This window comes from Cucurbita pepo, chromosome LG08, assembly GCF_002806865.2.
Source record: "Cucurbita pepo subsp. pepo cultivar mu-cu-16 chromosome LG08, ASM280686v2, whole genome shotgun sequence".
Classification (NCBI taxonomy): Eukaryota; Viridiplantae; Streptophyta; class Magnoliopsida; order Cucurbitales; family Cucurbitaceae; genus Cucurbita; species Cucurbita pepo.
Window position 1 is genome coordinate 7,595,129 of NC_036645.1, and position 22,734 is coordinate 7,617,862.

A 22,734-nucleotide genomic window follows, 5' to 3' on the forward strand; every position below is an offset into this window, starting at 1 on the left:
ATCTTGGGGTTCAATGTACAAACTTGTACTCATTCTCATACTTCCAACCAACTTCTATATATCATAATTTGTTTCCAATTTTCATTTGGGTTTTTGTAAAGGAAAAGTAAAATGGGGGAAAGTCACTGTATGAACATTGAGTCAGATCCTACTCATTAGTGCTTCATGACAAGGCTTATTATTCCATGAATCAAAATGTTGGATCAGATTGGTTCATATATATATGGTTAATAATAATCAACCATGTAAATCCCTAGTTTAGTGTTAATTAATCATAAACATAACTGAGTTTTTAAACCATTTCTATATTTAATATGCTCCAAATTTAAAGCCTATCTATATCTCTCTCTTTCTCAATGCTGACACTGCATGCGTTCAACAGGAAGTAGTGGTGACAATTTCTGGTGACTTTAAGCGTAGAGATGATGATCTTCCAATATTAGTTTAAGTATTTGACTTCCATAATCCATAATTCTTTTTTTTTTTTTTAGGTTTCATTTTTAGGGTTTGAAAGGGTTGCCTTTTGGAGTTTTGTATATTGATTCTTTTATTGTTAAGCGTGTTTATCTTGAAGCAATGCCTTTACTAAAACGATGCATGTTGGTTTGTTGAGAAATAGGTAATATGGTTATGTTGTAAGGAAATGTCGAGGTCATCAGGTATCGAATCCAAATTCTAAATCTTAAACATGGGACATTGCGTCAACTTTTGTTTGGTTTATCTTTAAACTATTAGGAAGAGTCGTCTTCTAATAATATTTGTAACGATCCTAAGCCAAGAATTTGGAATCGAAAGTTTGGCGATTAGCCCCAAGACATTTAGCTACATCAAACCAACACCCAACTTCCTTTTTAATTTAGAATCTAACACGTTCTTTTTCAATCTCATTCAACCCTTATACTAAAGTGGAGTATTGTTTTGTTTCTTAGGATTATGCCTCACGCCTTAGATTCTTTTTCATCTCTTATTTTCCACAATACATTTCAACTTCCACTTTCCAATTGCTATAAAAGAAACCCACCAAAGAACAAAGATTATCTTATCATATTCTCTTTTGATTCAAAAAGCGAAAAATATCTCGAACAAAATCCTAAGGACAACTTCTCGATCCTATTACATAGTCTCGTAACTCGTTCGTTTAGATCACGTAGATAAATCATATCGTAGTGAAAATACGAAGATAAAAAGTAATATTATTTATGGACCCATTTTAAGCACATAGTTAATGCAAGTTCATTTTGGGAAATCTGGCTGAAATGGTGGATTACAGCTCTCTCTCTCTCTTTCTCAGGTGGGTTTAAAAGAGTGATGAAATTGTAGAGCTGTATCACAATGAACACTAGAATTTGTGGTCTATACATTGTGTGCGTTAGGCTCAACTTGTATAGCCACACACACTTTCCTGCCAATTCAACTAATGCTCTAGCATGCACCTTTCCTACCACCTATCACTTCTTCCTACCCGGTCCCCCTTTTTTATAGCTACTTCTTCCAAATGTAGTTGAGTTTCGCCAATCGATGATGTCCAGATCCAGATTCAAACACGGACCGGAGAACAGAACATTAGTTAGTTACTCCTCTGTGCAACACACATGAGCATGGTGGTCTGTGCGAGATTGCTGTCACCACGAATTAATTTTTTGGATTATAATTTGAAAAACATCTCCAACTGAGATTCCTTGATCTAGAAGCACATGAAGATGTGTTTCGTGGACTATGTTTATAAGCGGGTGGACTTTTAAATCGATCTTAGCTCCAAGTTTTAGGTTATTCGAGGATATTATGTTACTAGATACTTAATAAGTAACGCTATAACTTAATCAAGACTCTTTAAGGTTATAGAATCTTCTATTCTATGATTTTCATGTTCTTATCTTATTTGGGTCTTAATTGTTTTATCAAGTTTAAACTCGTAGTTCTACATCATCTGACTCTATTGAGGTTCGTATCGTTCTTTGGTTCTTATCAAAAATTCATTGTCATTCCTGAGCTAGTTCTTTGAAACTCATCAATTTTCATAATCAAGTAACCTACATATCAAAGGTGCTCGAGGCACGACCTCGTCATGATTCCAACTCATAACCTCATCATATCGTTATAGACACTACAAATGAAGACATACTCTCTAGTAGGGATAAGTTGGTGTCTCTCTAGTAGGCCCCATAACATCGTCCTCATCCAGGAAACAACGTTCATCATGCCTGCCAATCATCATCTAATCATGTTGTCTATTCACAACTAATGAATGGTTGGAGATCCCTTATTCACCAACTATAAGGTTCATACCAACTCAGAGAGAAAGTGATATCTAGTAACTAAGGAACCAGTAATCGTGTGGATCTCTCGTATCTCTAGTTGTGCAATAGCCCCATCATTCAATCATACAAGTGAAAGTGCGTTAATTATTCAATCACATACTCAATAATTAAAACTTCTACCCTCTAATCATTGAACAAAAAAAAAGTATATTCTCGAGAAAGATTTGAAATTAGGTCGTGAACTAAAAAGGGCACCAAAGAACCCTAATCTATGTGTATTGAGTGATGAGAATATACAAAAAGCTCCAAACGCATATCCATGGAGTAGTGCTCTTCATAAAAAATGAATATAACAAATGATAAAGTGACAAACACATACACAATATTTTAGTATGAGGAATCGAATAGGGTTTAACTTTAAAACAAAGAGAAAAAGAGAGAGCTTTTAGTGGCCAACAGTTGATGAGGCTAAATGGACAGAATTCAACTCCCTACTTTATTAGCTTTGAAAATGGGGCTGCCTGTTTTTCAATCATAAAATAAGTATTGCTCAGATCCATACCAAAAAAAACATTCGATCGAGTCAGCAAAAATGTCTTTTTTTTTTTTTTTTTTTTTTTTTTTTTTTTTTTTTTTTTTTTTTTTTTNACAAAATCTTTGTCTATATGACCTACCAAAGACACCAACACATGATGTCCAATCTCACTATTCTTATCAACTTGACCCTTTTTTTTTTCCAACTTTTTCACTTATAAATACCCCAACAATCTTCCCTCCAATCCACATCTTTCATTTCTCTCTCTCTTTCTCTATAATTTTTAAGGTTTTGGCTATGGAGATTGTGAAGAACAAAGCCATGGAGGTAGCCATGAAAGTAAAAAAGCTTGGACAAGATGATCCAAGAAGAATCATTCACTCCATTAAAGTTGGAGTGGCCTTAACTTTGGTGTCCTTGTTTTACTATTGGAGGCCTCTCTACGATGGATTTGGAGCCTCTGGGATTTGGGCTGTCATCACTGTTGTAGTCATCTTTGAATTCACTGTGGGTTAGTATAATTAGTATTATTTGTGTTTTTTTGGGACATGTTTTTTTTTAATGTTGACTGATTTTAATATTATTTTGACTTTTTTCAGGTGCAACTCTTAGTAAAGGTTTTAATAGAGGTTTAGGAACATTGTTAGCTGGTGGTTTAGGAGTGGGAGTTGACTATTTGGCTAATCTCTCTGGTCAAAAAGGAGAGCCCTTTGTTTTGGGTGTCTTTGTTTTTCTTATAGGTAATTGTTTCTTAATTAAAAACATTAATGATTTTAATTATTGGATTAGGGTTTCATTAGGGTTTAACCAAAATTTGATTGGTTTTTTTGGTTGCAGCTACTTCAGCTACATTTTCAAGATTCTTCCCAGGAATCAAAGCAAGATATGATTATGGAGTGCTGATATTTATATTAACTTTTAGTATGGTTTCGGTTTCGGCGTATCGATTTGACGAGTTCTTGACGATGGCGTATCAAAGACTATCTACCATTGTTGCTGGTGGAGCAATTTGTATCATAATTTGCATTGTTGTATGTCCTGTTTGGGCTGGTGAAACGCTTCACAACTTGGTCACTTCGAATTTGGACAAGTTAGGGGATTACCTTGAAGGTTAGAATTCTTTTTCAGTAAAAATTAATTGTAATGAAGTGATGTTCTAAGAGAGTTCTAAGGAAAAAATGTTGAATTTTTTCAGGATTTGGTGGGGAATATTTTTACTGTTGTGATGATGAAGAACAAGTTACTTCCATTGAAAAAGACAAATCATTCCTTCAAGGATACAAAGCTGTACTTAATTCCAAAAGCATGGAAGATTCGATGGTGGGTTCCTTCTCCGGTCTCAATTTGTTTTCTAAGTCATTACTAACCGATATTGTCTTCTTTAGATTTTTTCTTATGGACTTCCCCTCAAGAGTTTTAAAACGAGTCTGCTAGAGAGAGGTTTCCTTCTCCCCAACCGATGTGGGATCTCACAATTCGAGTGGATTGGGGGGTTCCACGTCAATTGAAGAAGGGAACGAGTGCCAACGAGGACACTGAGCCTCGAAAGGGTATGAAACATTCTTTATAAGGGGGTGGATTGTGAGATCCCACGTGGATTGAGAGGAAGAACAAAACATTTTTTATAAGATTATGAAAACTTCTTCATGACATAAGTGTTTTAGAAATGTTAAGAAAAAGTTTAAAGAGGATAATATCGTACAAACGAACAAAATTTAAAACTAAATAAGAATGAGCCTTTTAAATTTTCATTGCCACTAGCTTGTAGGGCTGCATGAAAGGCACTAACTTTAGGAATTGGTGGTTCACTTTTTGTCAGTAAGAGCTGATGGGTTGAGTACAGCTGATCATTGAAGAAAGACCCTTATTTTTGTTTGCCTTATTGTCTGACAGGCAAACTTTGCAAGATGGGAACCAAAACATGGCAACTTTAGCTTTCGTCACCCATGGAAACATTACTTGAAAATTGGATCCTATGCTCGACAGTGTGCCTACCACATCCAAGCTCTCAATACCCACCTCAATTTCCAACCACCAAACCCATCTCAATTTCGAACAATCATCCAACTCCCATGCAACACCCTTAGCTCACAATCAGGGAAAGCCCTCAAGGCCTTAGCCACAGCAATGAAGACAATGAGTGATCCATCCCCCACATCCCAAGTGCATCTAAACGCCGCCAAATCAGCCATCAACGATCTCAAAAACTGCCTTAAATCCGCCACAACACAAACCCCAGATGAGCCTTCAAACCTTCTTGCAATAATTCCGGACGCCACGGTGGCTTCCATTTTGATCGAGATGGTTAAATCAGTGGAGGATTTGTGTGAAGCAGTGAGTGAGCTGTCCGTAAAGGCCCATTTCAAGAGGGTGGAAGGCAGTGTGGCGGTGGAGAAGCCTCAATTGCTTCACAGAGGAGCTATAAAGCCGTTTGTGGAAGCTGAGGGTGAAGATGAAAATGGCCATCATGTTGTTATTACAGTGAGAGAAATTGAGAACGAGGATTCACCACAAAAGAAGGGCTCTTCAGACACCAATGGATTTGTAAATAAAAAGTAGGTTTTTTTTTTTTTTTGGTTATTAATTGAATGTTGTTGGTAGAGGGGGAAAGTAGAAAAGAACCTTTTGGAGGTAAAGTGGGGTTATGTATTAGATTGTGCCTTACACTGTTACCAAGGATGGGGTTTTTTTTTTTTTTTTATATTAATGTAACAATCTTAATTATGTAATGTAATCAACTAACCACCGTTTGCTTATATGTCGCATTCCTCTTAATTAATGTTTCAAAGTCTTGATTTTTTTTTTTTTTTTTAATTTTAAATAAAATAATTGGAATATATATATATATATATATGTATATATTGTGGACCAATCATCTATTTCCAAATGTGATAGTTCATTACAAGTTGGGTCAAATTGTTAGATTACTTATTTGAATTAAATTAGGTTTGGATTAGGTTTGTTTGAATTAATTTGATTTCTTATTTGAATTATCGTTTGAAATTAAGTATATCATAGGATAAATAGGGTAACTTTAAGCATAAGTTCTGCTGGATTTAGTTTGGTAACGCTCCATACTCAAGATTTGATTGAATAGTTGCAATGAAGGCTATCTTCATATTTATCGAATAGTTGGTTAATAATTATAAATACATTAGGATTACGTTTGTTTGAAGACTTGAATTTTTCTAGCATACACCAAATGTGATTTGGAATCTCCTCCGAAATCCCAGTTAGTTTTTGCCAATATCGACTTCAAGTTAACAATCTACATTTGCATATTTGAATTTACCGAGTTCTAGGTAAGCTCTCTGAGTTGACGCTTGATGACTGTGACATTATGAATCTGTCGGCCTTGACTACCAATCTAGTATGGGATGACTTAGATGGACAGATAGAATAGAACATTAGAACATGTCAGTTATGCCTTTAGGGGATGCTAACTGTTCCTCTCTACTTTGACGACGTCTCCTCCTTCTATTGCATCTTCAGTTTCTTTGGAATCGTTTTCCAATTGGAGTTGTCACGAGTACTTGAGAAAAGAGAGATTGCAGTAAATATTTAAGAAAAGAATGAGGGGTAGGTCAAGAAGGTAGAGTGGTTACCTAAAGATGGGTCTTGAGAAATGGCAGAACGAGTTCTCGATCTTTATATTCTAAATAAAAATCATAAGTTACGTTCATGTAAAATATGAGTAAATAAATGAACCAAAACTTCTCGTACATAAAAGTCATCCTAAGAACAAGATGGTTAAGAATGTTTTAAAGAATCAATAGTTATTATCTATACCAACAAATTACACTTTTGTTTCGATAACTTAATTATAAATACTCCATGTGAGAACAAAACTATGCTAAAAGGGTCTGTGGTGATAATGTAGAAATAGTTTCACTCTTAGAAGCACTTTAAAACATAAAGATAACGTAGTTACGTTACAAGAGATGCAGGAAAATAACGAAACCATTAAGGGTCGAATTTAGATTCAAATTCTTATTCGAATTATGAAAAAAAAAGAATGTTATAATATAGTCCACGCTACATATCATTTGGTATATACAAGAAATTTGTAAATAGTGTGGACCCAAGGATCCAGGGTTTGACTAACTGGATTCACTTGGCTCCACAATACAGACAAAAGGGTAACCTTAAGATTTGGACCCCACTTTTGTCTGTGTTCAGCGTGTCATGTAAAACCGTGTTTCGATTATTTTTCTTCCAACGTGTTGTAACGACTCATGTCTAGTATTGGTATCTAGACTCGACACTCTCTTACATTCTCTGTGACATGATCATGTTATCCTAAACGTTAAATCTTAGATTCTAATCCCTAAAATTTAAAGGTAAAAATGAAAATTTTGAAATAGTCATACGTATCATTTGAATCATATCTAAAAGTTGATAGTAATTTATATAATTAACAACTTCAAACACAATAAATAAAAATAAATAAAAAAAAAAAACAACCAATTTAAGACTAAAATAATAATTAATATATATTTGGAGTTGACTATTGAGATTGTCTACTTCCATATGTATTTAATGATATTATTCAAAATACTTTTTAATTGTTTGTGTCAGATTTGTCAAAATAACAATAATAAATTATATTATAACTTTATAAGGAAATAGAAGGAGAAATATCTTAGAAGACCCATGTGGCCACGTTTGGAAGAATGGAAGAAGTCCTTTCAAAATTATATAATTAATAAATAAATAAAGAAATTGGGTAAAAACGTAATAAAAAACCGGCAACCGGCGGGTGACGTGGACATGGGTTAAATTCAACCGGGAATTCCCGTGATTTTCTCCCAAGTCGTAGTCACGTCTTCAGTCCCGGCATTCGAAATTACGGAAATACCATCGACTATCTTTTTCTTTTTCTTTTTCTTTTTGTATTTTTTGATTCAATCCCTTTTCTTTTATTATTATTATTATTTATTTATTTCATGTGTTTAATTATGTAAGTGATTATAACACAAAATAAACGATTAATCAAACCACAATATTAAAGGAAAAATGCATTAAATTGAATTAATCCACTCACATTCCAATACTCAAGTTCAAATAATTTAGGTAGAAAAAAAAAACAATTTCTTTTAACAAAATATATAATAATAAATAACTTAAAAATATTTGAGTGTAAAACAATAAATTTGGTAGTAATCATATAATAATAATTGTAATAATTATTATTTATGAATAGCTAAAAGATTGCAAAAGAGGTAAGCAACATTGAAAGAATTAAAATTAAAAATAGAAAAACAAAAAACAAAAATTGTTATAATAATAATATTAAAACTACTATTTTGGATCATATAATTCGAGTTTCATGCTATTTTAAACAGACACGTTTTATTTAAAGTTTCCGTCGAGAAGTTCCGGTTAGCTCCGTTATATTCCTTCGGCTTTGATGGCGCCGGGTTACCGCCAAAAGTGAAAAGGACAATAATACCCTTCTCTCTTCCTACAGAATGGAAGAAAGAAGAAGAAGGCGCGTGGCGTTCCGAACTTCCAGAAACCATTAACCAAAGCATAAATTCTCTCACAAGCTACACACTCGCCAACATTTTCTCTCTGTTTTTTGTTCTCTTTCAGTTTCCGATCTTGTCCTGTAAGTTTTGTCGTTACGGATCCACCTTTCTCGCTCTCAACTTCCGCCATTGCTTGATTCCTTACCCCGTTATTCCGTTTTGAAGACAGAGTAATTTAGCTTTTCGATTTTCCAACTCTTGATTCATTTTTCGTTTTTGCTTTTCACTTAGTTCTTCGAGTTGGGTGTGTTTTAATGATCCAAATCCCATGATTCTCTTCTCTGTACTGCGGATTTCATGTGGGTATTGTGAGAAATGCGCAATTAATGGCGTTGTGAAGGTTCTTCTCTGCAAGCATTTCTACAGATCTGCTATGGAAGATGTTAAAACAGAGCTCGTTCTGGCACTCCTTCTTGCTCTGTTTTCTGTGGGTTTTGGCGCTACCGACCCCGATGATCTTGCTGTTATCAATGAGTTCAGAAAAGGGTTGCAAAATCCAGAGCTCTTGAAATGGCCACGCAATGATAACGATCCATGCGGCAATAAATGGCCCTCTGTTTTCTGCAAGGATACGAGGGTTTCGCAAATTCAGGTCCAAGGGATGGGGCTGAAAGGCCCTTTGCCACAGAGTTTCAATCGCCTCTCTATGCTCTCCAACATCGGTCTTCAGAAGAATCAATTTTCGGGTCCCTTGCCGTCGTTCAATGGCCTGAAGAATCTACGGTACGCGTATCTTGATTACAACAATTTCACTTCCATTCCGGCTGATTTTTTTACAGGCCTGGATAGTTTAGAAGTTCTTGCTCTAGATGGGAATTATTTCAATGGTAGTTCTGGGTGGATGTTTCCACCGACGTTGAGCAATTCAGCTCAGTTGACGAATCTTACTTGTATGAGTTGTAATTTGGTTGGTCCCTTACCGGACTTTCTTGGGTCTATGTCTTCTTTATCTGTGTTGGCGCTCTCTAACAATAGACTCTCCGGTAGGATTCCGGCGAGTTTTAAGGGTATGTTATTATCGAGGTTTTGGCTTAACAATCAAGATGGAGGTGGAATGTCTGGTTCTATTAATGTGGTGACCACGATGACTTCGTTGAGTACTTTGTGGCTCCATGGGAATCAATTCTCTGGGACTATTCCTGAAAATATTGGGGATTTGATTCTTCTGCAGGATCTGAATCTGAATGGTAATGAATTTGTTGGGATGATTCCAAAGAGCTTGGCTGATATGAGTTTAAGCCATTTGGATTTGAACAATAACAATTTCATGGGTCCAGTCCCGAAGTTTAAAGCATCAAAAGTGACTTTTTCTTCGAACCAATTCTGTCAAGCGGAGCAAGGGGTTGCTTGTGCCCCTCAAGTCATGACCCTGATCGAGTTTCTCGGCGCAATGGGATACCCTTCCAGGCTTGTCACTGCTTGGACTGGGAATGATCCATGTGCAGGGCCATGGCTGGGAGTGAACTGCAGATCTGGGAATGTGTATATCATTAATTTACCTAAGTTGGGTCTTAATGGGACCTTGAGTTCTTCACTAGCTAACTTAATGTTGCTTGCCGAGATTCGACTTCAGAATAACAATTTGAGCGGTCCGATTCCCTCGAAATGGACTACTATGAAGTCTCTTACTTTGTTGGATTTGAGTGACAATAACATATCACCTCCTTTGCCTCAATTCAGAAGCTCTGTGAAACTTGTTACAAGTGGGAACCCTTTGTTAAATGTTAAGCAAGCCCCGTCTTCCCGGTCTTCCCCGTCTTCCCCGTCTTCCCCGTCTTCCCCACCATCAGGAATCGGAGACGTATCAGCTCCCAATAGCCACTCTCCTGGAGACCTATCACCTTCCGACAGCCACTCTTCTCCGACGGCAGGACCGGTTTCTGATTCTGGAAATGGGATGGGACAAACATCTAAACGTCCCAAGGCATCAATTATAGTTTCTACTGTAGTTCCTATTGTGAGTCTAGTAGCTGTTGCTTTTGTGGCTATTCCTCTGTGTATATACTTGATTAAGAAGAGGAGAAGCAAAGACAAGGCTCAAAATTCTCTGGTCGTTCACCCAGGAGATCCATCTGATCCCAGCAATTTGGTTAAGATTGTTGTTGCAAATAACAATAATAATAGTACTTCTACCGCGTCGGGAAGCGGTAAAAATGGACTTGGAGATTCTCATGGCATTGAATCTGGAAATCTTGTCATATCTGTACAAGTTCTACGAAACGTGACGAATAATTTCTCTTCAGAGAACGAGCTCGGTCGTGGTGGGTTCGGAGTAGTTTATAGGGGAGAATTGGATGATGGAACAAAAATAGCAGTGAAAAGAATGGAGGCAGGTGTAATTAGCAGTAAAGGATTGGATGAGTTCCAATCTGAAATTGCAGTTCTTTCAAAGGTACGACACCGCCATTTGGTGTCACTGTTGGGATACTCAATTGCAGGAAATGAGAGACTTCTTGTTTATGAATATATGTCTGAAGGGGCTCTCAGCAAGCATCTTTTTCGTTGGAAAAGATTAAAGCTTGAGCCTCTTTCTTGGAACAGGAGGTTAACCATTGCCTTGGATGTTGCTAGAGGAATGGAGTATCTTCACAGTTTAGCCCGTCAGAGCTTCATCCACCGCGATCTCAAATCTTCGAACATCTTGCTTGACGATGATTTTAGAGCAAAAGTTTCTGATTTCGGATTGGTTAAACTAGCGCCTGAGGGTCAAAAATCTGTAGTAACCAGACTTGCAGGGACATTTGGTTACTTGGCGCCAGAATATGCTGGTAAGCTTTTCTATGTGTTTGTAAAAGATAGGCTGTAGGATAAAGAATTTGCTACTAGTTCCTTCTAACTTCTAGTTTCATGGTTTCATCGATACAGTGACGGGTAAAATTACTACGAAAGCCGACGTGTTTAGTTTTGGGGTGGTTCTAATGGAGCTATTGACTGGACTAACGGCTCTGGACGAAGATAGACCGGAAGAAAGCCAGTATCTTGCTGCGTGGTTCTGGCATATAAAATCGGACAAGCAGAAGCTGATGGATGCTGTGGATCCTACCTTGGATTGTAAAGAAGATATATTTGAAAGCATATGCGTGATTGCTGAATTAGCTGGACATTGCACGACAAGGGATCCATTACAACGACCCGATATGAGTCATGCTGTGAGCGTACTTGCTCCGCTCGTCGGGAAATGGAAGCCATTTGATGAGGAGACCACAGAGGAATATTCAGGAGTGGATTACAGGCTACCCCTAAATCAAATGGTGAAGGGATGGCAAGAATCAGAAGGGAAGGATTTGAGTTATTCTGAGCTGCAAGACAGCAAGGGCAGCATACCATCGAGGCCAACTGGGTTTGCGGAGTCCTTCACTTCGGGCGATGGTCGTTGAAGAACACGAGGTACACCTTGATGCTTCTCTTTGCCTCTTGCTTTTCTGTAGTAGGTGGATAGCTTCTGTTTGGATAGGTAGCTGAATATGTTCCAGTTCTTTTCTGGTTCCACTGCGATTAATTTGGAGATTTCTGGGTATGCCGATGTATATATATAGATAAGATAACATCAATGGTCCTTGAAACTGGACAGTTCGTTCTTCACAAGTGTTCTCGAGTTGCACTTCTTGCATCTCGAGTTTCGGATACGAATTTCCAGATGTGCTTGTTTGTTTGTTTGTTGGATTGAGAAAGTTACAAGAAGGGAGGAATAGAGGCAGAGCAGAGATAACAGAGGAAAAAACAAGGATGGACGGCAGCCAGTGTAAACTGAGAAATCAATCCGAGATTACGTTTTCGTTGTGGCCCTTCAACTTCTAGCTTCTTTTTTTTTTTTTTTNCAACGTTCACTAAATTCTACATTTAGTCATCTTCATACAAATTTTGTCACATATCATTGAAATTATGATGAATTATCATAGTCCCACATCTAATACAAATCATCCCATTTCCAAATTTTGTTGCACACTGAAATAATAAGCAAATATTGACGGCAAAGTTAGGTGGAAGAGGGGAAATTAGTAGAGTACAAGATAATATTAGAATGGGTAAATGATAAAGCACTTACCTAAATGGCCGTGCACCCAACACCGAACTTATTATCATTCAAACATCAATCTGAAGGGACAAGATACAAATGTTTCTGAGATCAAACGTATGAAGGAGCTAGCAACTGCTCAAATCGATGCAAATGAATGACATTTTCTTGCCTTCAAGGTGACAAGCCACTTGAGCCAGCATAAAAATAACCACCTCAGAAATTGGATGGTTCTTTTGACATTATCATTGCCTCCTCTGAATATTCTGGATACCACTCCCTCTAATGTACTTGTTGCAACGCAGTGCAGCAATTTACAAATGAGCGTGTATCACCTGAAATGAAATATAATGCACGGGCTAGTGAATCAACAACAGCAGTACAATATAGCAAGCAGGCTGCGTCCTCTTCTAATTCTGAGCATACTAATTCATGGAAAATACTGATATTGTATGATATGTGAATCAGAGTGCATGAGGTGCTCAAAGGAATTATAACTATTATTGTTAGTAACAAAGTGATAAGTAGAAGTTAAGAAAAACATGGTTCAGTTGGAAGAAAGCAAGGAAAAGGCAAAGGACCAGAACAAAGTAATCAGAGCAGAGGCTGAAAGAAGAGAAAAATCCCTTGCGATGTTTGATATAACACAGACTAAATGTCGTAATATGAGCCATGAAAAAGTGAGCTTAGCAAACTTGAATAGCGGCAATTGTTGATTAAAAGGAACTGGTGTGACTACCGTAATCAACTGTTACCAGATAAAATAATTTCATAGTCAACTAGAGGCTTTTAAAAGGATCGAGCAATTGTGTGGTTTATCCAGCTGTACCTGTAGAGCTAGGTGTGACTACAGTTCTGTGAAGCAACCAATGTGGAAAGCCTGAACAGAATCCAACTTCTGGTCTTTCAATGAGGTTACGGGCACAGCTGATGAGATTTTAGATGTACAAAACTGCTTGTAGGGGCGAATTGCAGGAGGTAGCAGTAAATCTGATTGTTTGTTTACTGATAGTAGCCGTCCGCATTTACTGCAAAAGACCAGATTAACACACCATTAAAATGTCAAATCCATATAGAACCAATTACGGAAGGACTGAAAATTCTTACACGCACCTACAAGCTTTTGAAAATAAATTTTGATAGCTGCAGATCCAAAGCTACAAAAAAAGAATACCACATAAATTTTCGAGGATTTTAAATGGAGTGGAGAAAGAATAAGCATGTCCAAAATTTAATGGACGATGTTACCAATAGAGGATGTAGAGCTGCTTTAGCTTGAATTCCAATAAAGTACTGCAGCACCGTTGCAGCATGCTCCTGCATTGAGAAAAAGGAATTATCGTCATTAAGAGAGTGCAAACTCCAGAAACATGAATTCGTAAACGTAATGAACAAAGCGATAGATACCGTCACATGTCTAAATAAATGATGATTCGAAAAACCCCTGGCATGTACATGGCTGCCTCTCTGTTGCAACACAAAAAAGTTATAAATAAACTGCAATAGTAACCAACTTAAGTCCTTGAGATACAAGGAAAATCAATGGGAAAAAGTGCAATGAATCAAACCAGGTGGAGCTTAGATAATTTAGGAATACAACTAAGAAAGTCTAATTGCATTTGCTATGAAAATCAAGTCTACCTTACTCTCAGTTCTGCTAAAGTACAATGCTACAAATAGAACATAAAAAACATTACAACAAATCACTATTGATCCACGCCAGCTACTTCATAAATCAACTGGTTGCAAATCGTTAGACATGCAACTGGCAGGTAAAGTACCTCATCAGGAGAAAAGAAACTCCCAGAGCATTGACAGACAATAGCACAGCTCATTGAAAGAATTTTCTTGTAGCCAGTACAACAAAATAATGAGTAAGAAAACTTTGCCAATGAATACTTAGCACAAAATAGAGTACCTCATCAGGAGAAAAGAAAGCTACAGCATCTGGTTCAACCGAACCAACTGGATGCAGCGACACTACGGCTCTAAAGACAGAAGGGATTATCAACTCAATCACAGCAGCTTTATCAGTAGAAGTAGCATCAAGTGATCTGGGGCTCATCCTAGGACTATGATAGTTATGTTCTTTCAATGCTCCTATGGAATTCTCATTTGCTTGTGAGGAAAGTGCTGAAGCTTGTTTCAACCAGTCCAATCGCTCATATGTGAAAATCTTAAGGTCTGGCACTTCCTTTTCCAGACATGTTAGAATATCTGAAAGTGAACTAGAATCATTAAGCTCCTCTTGTTTAACATCTGTCACTCCATGAGAAAAACAAGGCTTCTTTTGAGCAGGCTCGATATTTGACCCATTTTCATCATCAAGATGAGGGAAAAACCGTCTTTTCTGGTCAGTGAAGGCCTTTAGAGCTAACCTATAAATGTAGTAAAGCATCAGTTAAGCATTTACCTGAATTAATGATAGTTGGACTTAAATTTACCAGATTTTGTCTATTATATTGAACTTTAGTGGCAACTGAAACTGTCCTACGGTAAAATAGAAGCAAAAACATTTTCAAGCCAATCATTTGTGAACTTCATCTCTCTGAATTAGGGAATTTGTTAAACAATTAAAACCCGGTGAAGGTGAAGAAAACAATGAGGCTGTGTGATCACTTCATTAGATTCAGGGGCCCTTACAATCTGGTTTAGACACAAAAAGGATCAAAAGAAATAAAAATAATTTATATTGTTCAATAACAACCGTAGCCTAACGGTAGCTGTGAATATCATTTTCCATAACGCATCTATTCATCTTACAAATCAGGTTCTTATTGTTGACCATTCAATAAACTTACGTACATGCATATAAGATACTTGATCAAATTCTTCGTATTTTCAAAAATATTGCCCCGGAAAAGTCAAGTTGCTACAAGCAACTCAATATCCAGTCTGTTAGAGGCTTGAATTTCCTTAAATATCAACTACAACTTACTAAAACTATCGAGCCGAGTCTGGAAGCCCAGTTTCCTACTATCTCTATAAAAGGAGTTTGGGAACTTAATTTAGCGAGTTGAGTCTAAATTAACACGCTACCGCCTTAAGCAATATGAAGAAATATTGAGTGAACTTGCAAATTTAAGTAGTTTTTCCCAATCCAAGCCCTTGAGCAGCTATTTTTCCTAGATAGATATGTGCGAAATGTCTCAACCAACCTGGTTCTGTCAACTGCGGATGCACCAGCCTGGCCAGCTAATTGACGTTTCCAAGCATAAGCAACCACTGCGCCATCAGGACACACTAAAGGCATATGTAGACCCCAGGAATTACTTCTCGAAAGAAGAGATTCACTGAGAACACCAGACTCTTCAAGCTGCTTTCCTGACAAAATTTGAAGTAAAATAATTAAAATCTTGCGAACGTTTAACCCTTCTTTCAGTTGTATGATCTCGTCCAGCAGAAATTAAACCCCCTCTTCAATAGGGGCATTTTGAATCTAAAATCGACTAGTCCGGGAAGTAAGCGAATGAGTGATCCCGCTACCGAAATGATTTTAATTAACCCTAAGTAAGCGCATTCAAATCATAGACGTAACCCTAGAAAAATAAGTGATGCAAAATACCAACAGCACGAAGGTCAAGAAGGTGTTGGCGCATAGAAGCGTCTTCTTTTTGGAACAAGTGGAGAGGCTTGGTGCTCTGGTGAGGCTGTGCAGTGACGCAGAGGGCTTCAAGAAGGCGATCAGCGCCGAGCCTGATGTCTGCGATGAGGCGGGCGGCATGGCCGAGTCTGTCCATGGCGAGTGCGACCTGCTTCGGCGGTGCCTCCTCCGCGGATCCGGAAGAGTGACGCAGAACAGTGGTTGGGCTCACCGTCGCAGTCAGGCCCTGCGCTGGCAGCTGCGTCTGTCGCATTTACCCTCCGCCGATGTTTACTACTTTCGATTTCTTTCCCTAAAGCCCTTCGAGGTGTGAGCAAGACGACTGCTAATTGCAGAATTTCCACCGTCCCTTTTATTTTTATTTCTTTATAAAATTTATATTACGCCTTTTAATGGACAAATTATTCTAACATTTTTAAATATTAGAATTAGTTGTTTTATAAAATTCTCATAAATATTTATTTAAATTTTATAATATCAATCGGTCTTGTCTCACACTTAAGCTTACATTTTCCTATTAAAAACTATTTATATATATTCATGTGTACAAGGTTTTGTCATAAATGCAACATTTATTTAACTAATTTAAATAACAATAGCCAAATAGCGAGGAAATAGAAACAAGCTTGCACCATAGGGCGACTTAGAATGTGAGTTAGTCATTATGATTCGGATATGAATCAGTCATCCAATTCCTAGTTCGATAGACCGAACATTTTTTACCTTAATTATATTAATTTGATTGGTTCAATAATTACTAGGAATTGAATTGGAAGCTGTAATAATCGGGTTAGTCAACCGCTAGCAAATATTATCCGTTTTGGCCCATTACTTGTTATGTATTGTCGTCGGTCTCACAATTTTAAACGCATTGTTTTAAAACATGTCTTTTAGGGAATACATCTTTTAGGGAGAGGTTTCTTCGTCGTCACCTCACAATTTTAAACGCAGTGTTTTAAAACGCGTCTCTTAGAGAGAAGTTTTTTTTCGTTTCCCTCTCCAACAAACATGGGATCTCACCATCTCACAATCTCACAATCCACCCTTTTGATATTCTCACTAACACTGATTGATGACTAGGTATTTGCATCAACATAGGTTGGGCTTCACATCTATATTGGTTGACAAAAGCACCTAATACGAGGAAATTGAAAACTTGGAGAGTTGATATTTAGGCTGGAAAAGGAAGATAAACCAACCAGAGGACTTAGTTCATGAAATCATCACTTGAGATTGGACAGCTCTGGATTCATAAAAGTAAAAGGTAGCTTCAATGCACGTGCTTAAGTTTCTTTTTCTTCTTCTTCACAAAGCTACTGAGAGATGATTTGAATTCATTGTGGATACTAAAAAGAACAACTATGTCAATAGATACAGATAGAAAGAATAATTCCAAATTTAAAAGTGAAACCCACGTTCTGATTCCATTCTATGAATCAAAATTCCTTCATACTCATTCTTCCAAACGTAGCCTTAAAGCTAAAAGGAGAAGAGCGTCACGATCACGCTCCTGGAAATCATTTACCATCTCATATTTGCACACTTCAATCCTTTTATAGTTGGACAAATGTGTGAAGGTTCTGATTCCAATATCTTCCCCTCAGATTTCCAGTATGAACATGAATCCATACCTGGTCAAGATTCCAAACAGATCAAACAACGTGCATTAGAAATTTTAGCATTCTTATTCGAACAACGAAAATATAAGAATACAACCCGTGATTCGTATGGTATATAATGATCTTACAATCCATGAATAATATATTAACTTCTTCCCACAGCAGAATTTGAACACTTCAGCTAACTAATTGGGTTTCCCTCTGCTTAAAAGAAATGGCATCTTCCCCATTTCCTTGTATGAAGTTACCAAAATCCTTCATCACTTGTGCATAAGCAGGCTTCCGGGAATTAGCATCCCGTTCAAACGATTATAAAGATTTGAGGTAAATTGTTGCAATGAAAAGAATGAAGCAAGTGGGAGAAATTTACTCACATGGTTTAGTATCTGTTCAAATGACATCCATAACCACTTGCCAAACTCTTTCCTTTCAGTTCCACCCAGAAGATTTATCTTGTCTTTTCCAGTGAACTTCAGAAGAAACCTGTTTGTTTGCTAACGAGCTTTAGGATCAATCAAACCATCATGGAAGCTTGAAGGGGAAAACATAATCTATACACATCGACTGAGTTTTCGGAGCAGATGATAACAGTTACCAAATAAGCTTGCTATAGATTTTTTTTAAGGATAAACAATATAGATAAGCATAAGATTGTACTAAGAAAGCACAAAACTGTGGGGACACTTTTGAAGAAGGAGATCCCTTAACATCACAAGATTAAACGAAGCTAGAATTCGTTTTTCTAAAGTTCATCATATAGTAGAAGACGAGATATAGAGGCTAAATCGTTGTATATCTATCTGGAAGCATCTAAGATTGCGTGCCTCTGCTATAATTCCTGCAGAAGTTACTCCTTGGCTGCAGTTTTGAGATCTTCCCCTTCATTTGCACCACCATGTATGGTGGAGAATCATTTTTAATCAAAGGACGATCAGTTAAATAAGAAAATAAATTTAAGGATCTTCCATGAGCTTCAAGTTATGCAGGAAATAATAAAGATGGTATAAGAAATGCCTGAATTTCTAACTCCAAGAAAATCCACGTGATAATAGAACGCAAAAATCACACACAATTTGTCTGAAGTTTCCATCAGTATGATAAATACCAGCCATTGAATAATCATCAAGTGCAAAACAGTACAATAAACATGTAATACAGATGTTGAATGGAAGCCATGGCAAGAATCCCACTAATACTCTCTCGAATTCGAGAGAGATGAGCAAAAATCCCCTTCTCATTTCACAGGATTCTCGAAATTCAAACTCGAATATGAAAACACCTGATGTGTTCTTCGAAAAGGGAGCACAAAAAGAATTTTCGGATATTCTCACGAGGACATCAGAGATCGAACCTATAATTATATGTTCTAATTCGCACAGAATAAAGCGAGAAGCAGAACAAAAAGCAGAGAGACGTTGGTACTTTTCTCTTTGCCAATGAATAAAGCTCAAAATATGACGGAATAGACGAAACTACCTGAGGCATTTCCAAGATTTCTTGCCTGTTCAGCCACGAAGCAGCAAAAATCTGCTAAGGAATTAATTGGACAGAGAAAAATCCATAATCAACAGAAGAAAACAAAAACAAAAACAAAAAAAAAAAAAAATCAAACAAACAGAGAAGAGAGAAAGATGACGAAGCAAAATTACTTTTCCAGTAAAGTTAAAGCGAGAAATCCCAACGTTTCTTCTGTATCTTTCTGGAGGAAACTCCATGGATGATGACGAAGCTCGGAAGAGGCAAGAACAAAGCGGAATCCCCTTCCAACGAGGCGTTGACGAGAGTTCTATTATTCGAGGGCCAATTTGGTCTAAGCGCCCCCCAATGCGATCGTTACGCTGTCGTTTTGGTTTACTTGATTCCCAAGTCTCTTTCCTTATATAAAAGCCTATTAAAATTTCCTCTCTTATTTTGCTTGGCACCAAGGCCCCAAATATATTTTTTTAATTCCGGAAATACCCTCACCGCCTGTAGTTGTTAGCATAAAAACCCAAGGCCTACTCTTGTAAAAGCCTCCACAGCTTCCTTCAAGATTTCTCTCTAAAACCCTTTGGATGATTGTTTTTTCTTCTTGAAGAAGAATAGGTTAATTTGTAGCGGCGATGGTGGAGACCGCCGGGTGCGTTTCGTTCCCGGTCGTTTTTCACGACGGCGAACGAGATGCCGACGTCGGTACCGTCGCTGTGTCTTCTTCGACGGAGTTCAAGAATTTTCAGTCGATTTTGAGTAAGATGATCGGAATCTCTTCGCACCAGTTCACGGTTTACTTAGCGGAGTATAAGATCTCTATGGATTCCACGGCAAAGATTCGGCGGAGAATCCCTATCACCGGGAAAGTCAACTTCGGCGCAATCGCCCACGAGAAGAACTGTTTCTTTCTCGTGGTTCTGAAACGATCTCGACGCGAGAGAAGGCGAAAGATCCAGGGAAACGAAGACGAATACGATTTCTCATCGGCCACAAAGACAATGACGAAGACGAATCATTCAAAGAAGAAAAATCCACTGGAGAATGTGATGCTGTTGAAACGAAACACTGGCATCGAAAACGAATTACTCCCCGGCTTCATCTCGCCAGTGACGAACCGATTCGAATACGACCAGCGACTTTGGAAGCTACAATTAGAGATGGAGAACTACTTAATCAACATAGGGCAACGCAATCTGGCGCTGGGCGGAGGCGGCGTCCAGAACGGCACTACGAGACTGAAAACGGCAGTCTGCTGGGACTGTCTGAACGCCAAAGAAACAGGCGTGGCGGCCGGATTTCACTGCTGCGCCCACGACGCCGTGACGACGGGATTCCGGTCACACGCCGGTCCAATTGCCCGACCCGTGAAAGAATCCGACCCGAAATAGCTTATTTTCGGTTCATATTGTGCGCACAACTGCGTGTGAATAGCAGAGTAGGTAGATAGAAGGATTGGAATTTTTCTAGTGGAGTCGAGTACACCGAAAGGAAAGTGTACCTAGTCTTCCATTTGCTATAATTGGATCATATGGCGCTTCAATCGAAAAGATCAAGGCCGTTGATCACAGAGGAGTAGGTGGGTCCATCATCCACCTATTATATATTTATTTTTAATTGTGTGACTATTTTGACCAAAAGGCTTTTTTTTTTTTTTTTTTTTCCTTTTTGTGAAACGTAAGGAAAAAAAAAAAAAACGTTTGTGTGCAGTTTGTCCGACCTTAAGAGCCTATCTTTTTAATATATTTGATATAATTAAATTTTTGCTCTTCTATATCATTTTAATTAATGTTCTTTTTTTGCTCAACGATTCTGAATTCTTGTTATTCGTCAATAGAAAAAGACAATTCAATCCTTTTGTCCAGAGTCTTCAGTTGTCATGTTGGGGGGGCTGTATTGGGATTTCCTTTTTATAACTTTTTAACAGAATATAATATTTTTAAATTATAACGACAAAATCTGGTTTAGAGTGCCACTTTTTCGGCAACCGCCCGTAAAAGGAAATTGGATGAAATACCTTCCAATTATTATTTATTTATTAGAATATGACGAAATTAATTTTGTAATATCTGTAGGATATCTCTTTCTTTTTTTTTCTTTTTTTTTTTTAGAAAATAAATAAATGGATTATGAGTGGTGGGTTTGTTCTCAAAATAATATATAATTCAGTCCTAAAGTTTATTATGAAATTATTAAATTATAACATATTTTATTGGGAAATGGTGTTCCCAAACAGAGGTTGAGGTTGAAGAAGACGATGTCCGAACCTTCCGCCGTCTTTTCTAAGAAAAGCGTTAACAAACTCCCTCATAATCCAAGCCTTCTCCACCATCTTCCCCCTTCCATTATTGTTCTTTCTCTCTCTCCCTAAGCCACAGAGAGAGAGAGAGAGAGAGAGAGAGAGAGCAGGAAAAAAGAATGGCCTCTTCATCGGACAATCAACAATCCAAATCCAAATCCACCGACTCTCAACCTCTTCCGCCGCCCTCCGCCGCACATAACCCACCTCCGATCTACCCTCCTCCCACCATGGGGTACCCTCCAGCCCCACATCCGGGGTACCCTCCAGCGCCAGGGGCTTACCCACCTTACAATGGCTACGCCTACGCCCAAGCCCCTCCTGCCGCCTATTACCACAACAGCCCCCAAAATTACGCGGTGGAGCCGTTTCACGCCGCCTTCATCCGCGGCATTGTCACCGCCTTAATAATTCTGGTGGTTCTAATGATGCTCTCCAGCATAATCACCTGGATCATCCTCCGACCAGAAATCCCAACGTTCAGAGTTGATACATTGGGCGTAACCAATTTTAACATCTCCAAATCGAATTACTCCGGAAACTGGAACGCGACCTTGGTGGTCCAGAATCCCAACAAGAAATTGAACCTGACTTTCAAGCGGATCCAGGGGTTCGTGGGGTATAAGGACAACACGCTGGCAATGTCGTTTGCGGACCCATTTTTTCTTGCCGTGGAGAGGACTAACCTAATGCGGGTGAGATGGACATCGAGTAGCCCTGATGATCCGGGGAATTGGGAGGAGACAGAGGAGAAATTGGGGAAGGAGAAGGCGACGAGGAAAGTTGGTTTCAATTTGAGATTCTTCGTATGGACCACTTTCCAATCTGGGTCTTGGTGGACCAGGCACGTTATTTTGAGAGTCTTTTGTGACGATTTGAAGATCGACTTCGGCACTCCCAACTCCGTTAATGGCTCCTTCTCCGCCCATGGCCACCACATGCATTGCGCGGTTCTCATGTAGAACCATCGCCTCTGTTCATGGGTAATCGTTTTTTTTTTTTTTTTTTTTTTTTTTTTTTTTTTTTNATTTTTTCACCCATTAAATTTTGAGAAATAAAAAATAATACTAAATAGATCTGAGGATTTCGTGTCTATTTTGTTTTGTATTTTTCAGGCAAGTAGGGATTGTGAGTGACGTTGAAGGACAAAATGGTAAATTAGATGAAGAGTTGTTTCATATATATTTTAGGAATATAGTTTTCTTTTTGTTTTTTTTAATCTCTTTTGTTCTCTTTAAGTAAGAATTTGGTTCCTTTTTGTAAGGAGATAAATGAAAATTGTAAATTAAACCCTTTTTTTTTTTTTTTTTTTTTTTAAATTATCTACTAAATCTCNTTCCTCATTTCTTTGTAATTTAACGAAGAATTTCATGAAAAAATTTAACTAATAAATGGGCTTGTTAAGA

General features: G+C 37.8%; 4 protein-coding genes across 6 annotated transcripts; 3 read left to right on the forward strand and 1 right to left on the reverse strand.

Annotated features, from left to right (window-relative positions):
- The first annotated feature begins 3,056 nt into the window (after nt 1-3,056).
- Nucleotides 3,057-5,549, forward strand: LOC111800606 (aluminum-activated malate transporter 8-like). Its single transcript, XM_023684378.1, has 5 exons — nt 3,057-3,304; nt 3,393-3,533; nt 3,631-3,903; nt 3,989-4,113; nt 4,687-5,549. Exons 1-5 carry the CDS (start codon nt 3,091-3,093, stop codon nt 5,350-5,352), a joined length of 1,419 nt encoding a protein of 472 aa, XP_023540146.1. The 5' UTR covers nt 3,057-3,090; the 3' UTR covers nt 5,353-5,549.
- Nucleotides 5,550-8,304: 2,755 nt separating this feature from the next.
- On the forward strand, nt 8,305-12,135 carry LOC111800272 (receptor-like kinase TMK3). The gene is made up of 2 exons (XM_023683887.1): nt 8,305-11,092; nt 11,190-12,135. Exons 1-2 carry the CDS (start codon nt 8,593-8,595, stop codon nt 11,699-11,701), a joined length of 3,012 nt encoding a protein of 1,003 aa, XP_023539655.1. The 5' UTR covers nt 8,305-8,592; the 3' UTR covers nt 11,702-12,135.
- A 42-nt stretch (nt 12,136-12,177) lies between these two features.
- Nucleotides 12,178-16,296, reverse strand: LOC111800273 (mediator of RNA polymerase II transcription subunit 27). Of its 2 annotated transcripts, none has more exons than XR_002815974.1 (8): nt 15,905-16,296; nt 15,498-15,663; nt 14,258-14,717; nt 13,747-13,806; nt 13,588-13,656; nt 13,453-13,496; nt 13,095-13,367; nt 12,178-12,674 (listed from the first exon to the last, which is right to left on the reverse strand). XR_002815974.1 is itself a non-coding variant. In XM_023683888.1 (8 exons), exons 1-7 carry the CDS (start codon nt 16,194-16,196, stop codon nt 13,187-13,189), a joined length of 1,272 nt encoding a protein of 423 aa, XP_023539656.1. In that variant the 5' UTR covers nt 16,197-16,296; the 3' UTR covers nt 12,178-12,674; nt 13,169-13,186. The 2 variants fall into 2 exon arrangements, 1 of the variants encoding a protein (XP_023539656.1); XM_023683888.1 differs by having other exon boundaries at nt 13,169-13,367.
- A 4,921-nt stretch (nt 16,297-21,217) lies between these two features.
- LOC111800503 lies at nt 21,218-22,629 on the forward strand. Of its 2 annotated transcripts, none has more exons than XM_023684222.1 (2): nt 21,218-22,315; nt 22,448-22,629. In XM_023684222.1, exon 1 carries the CDS (start codon nt 21,448-21,450, stop codon nt 22,288-22,290), a length of 843 nt encoding a protein of 280 aa, XP_023539990.1. In that variant the 5' UTR covers nt 21,218-21,447; the 3' UTR covers nt 22,291-22,315; nt 22,448-22,629. The 2 variants fall into 2 exon arrangements, with proteins under 2 accessions (XP_023539990.1, XP_023539989.1); XM_023684221.1 differs by having other exon boundaries at nt 21,218-22,311; nt 22,444-22,629.
- Nucleotides 22,630-22,734: the final 105 nt, after the last annotated feature.

Bases quoted from the DNA above. Each gene is read 5' to 3' on its own strand.
- LOC111800606 (XM_023684378.1), top strand. From the start codon at position 3,091: ATGGAGATTGTGAAGAACAAAGCCATGGAGGTAGCCATGAAAGTAAAA. The intron at 3,534-3,630 runs GTAATTGTTTCT...TTTTGGTTGCAG, and splicing joins TGTCTTTGTTTTTCTTATAG to CTACTTCAGCTACATTTTCA. The intron at 3,904-3,988 runs GTTAGAATTCTT...GAATTTTTTCAG, and splicing joins GTTAGGGGATTACCTTGAAG to GATTTGGTGGGGAATATTTT.
- LOC111800272 (XM_023683887.1), top strand. From the start codon at position 8,593: ATGATTCTCTTCTCTGTACTGCGGATTTCATGTGGGTATTGTGAGAAA. The intron at 11,093-11,189 runs GTAAGCTTTTCT...TCATCGATACAG, and splicing joins CTTGGCGCCAGAATATGCTG to TGACGGGTAAAATTACTACG.
- LOC111800273 (XM_023683888.1), bottom strand. From the start codon at position 16,196: ATGCGACAGACGCAGCTGCCAGCGCAGGGCCTGACTGCGACGGTGAGC. The intron at 14,718-15,497 runs GTTGGTTGAGAC...CTACATTTATAG, and splicing joins TCCGCAGTTGACAGAACCAG to GTTAGCTCTAAAGGCCTTCA. The intron at 13,497-13,587 runs GTAACATCGTCC...CTTTTTTTGTAG, and splicing joins CAGCTCTACATCCTCTATTG to CTTTGGATCTGCAGCTATCA.
- LOC111800503 (XM_023684222.1), top strand. From the start codon at position 21,448: ATGGCCTCTTCATCGGACAATCAACAATCCAAATCCAAATCCACCGAC.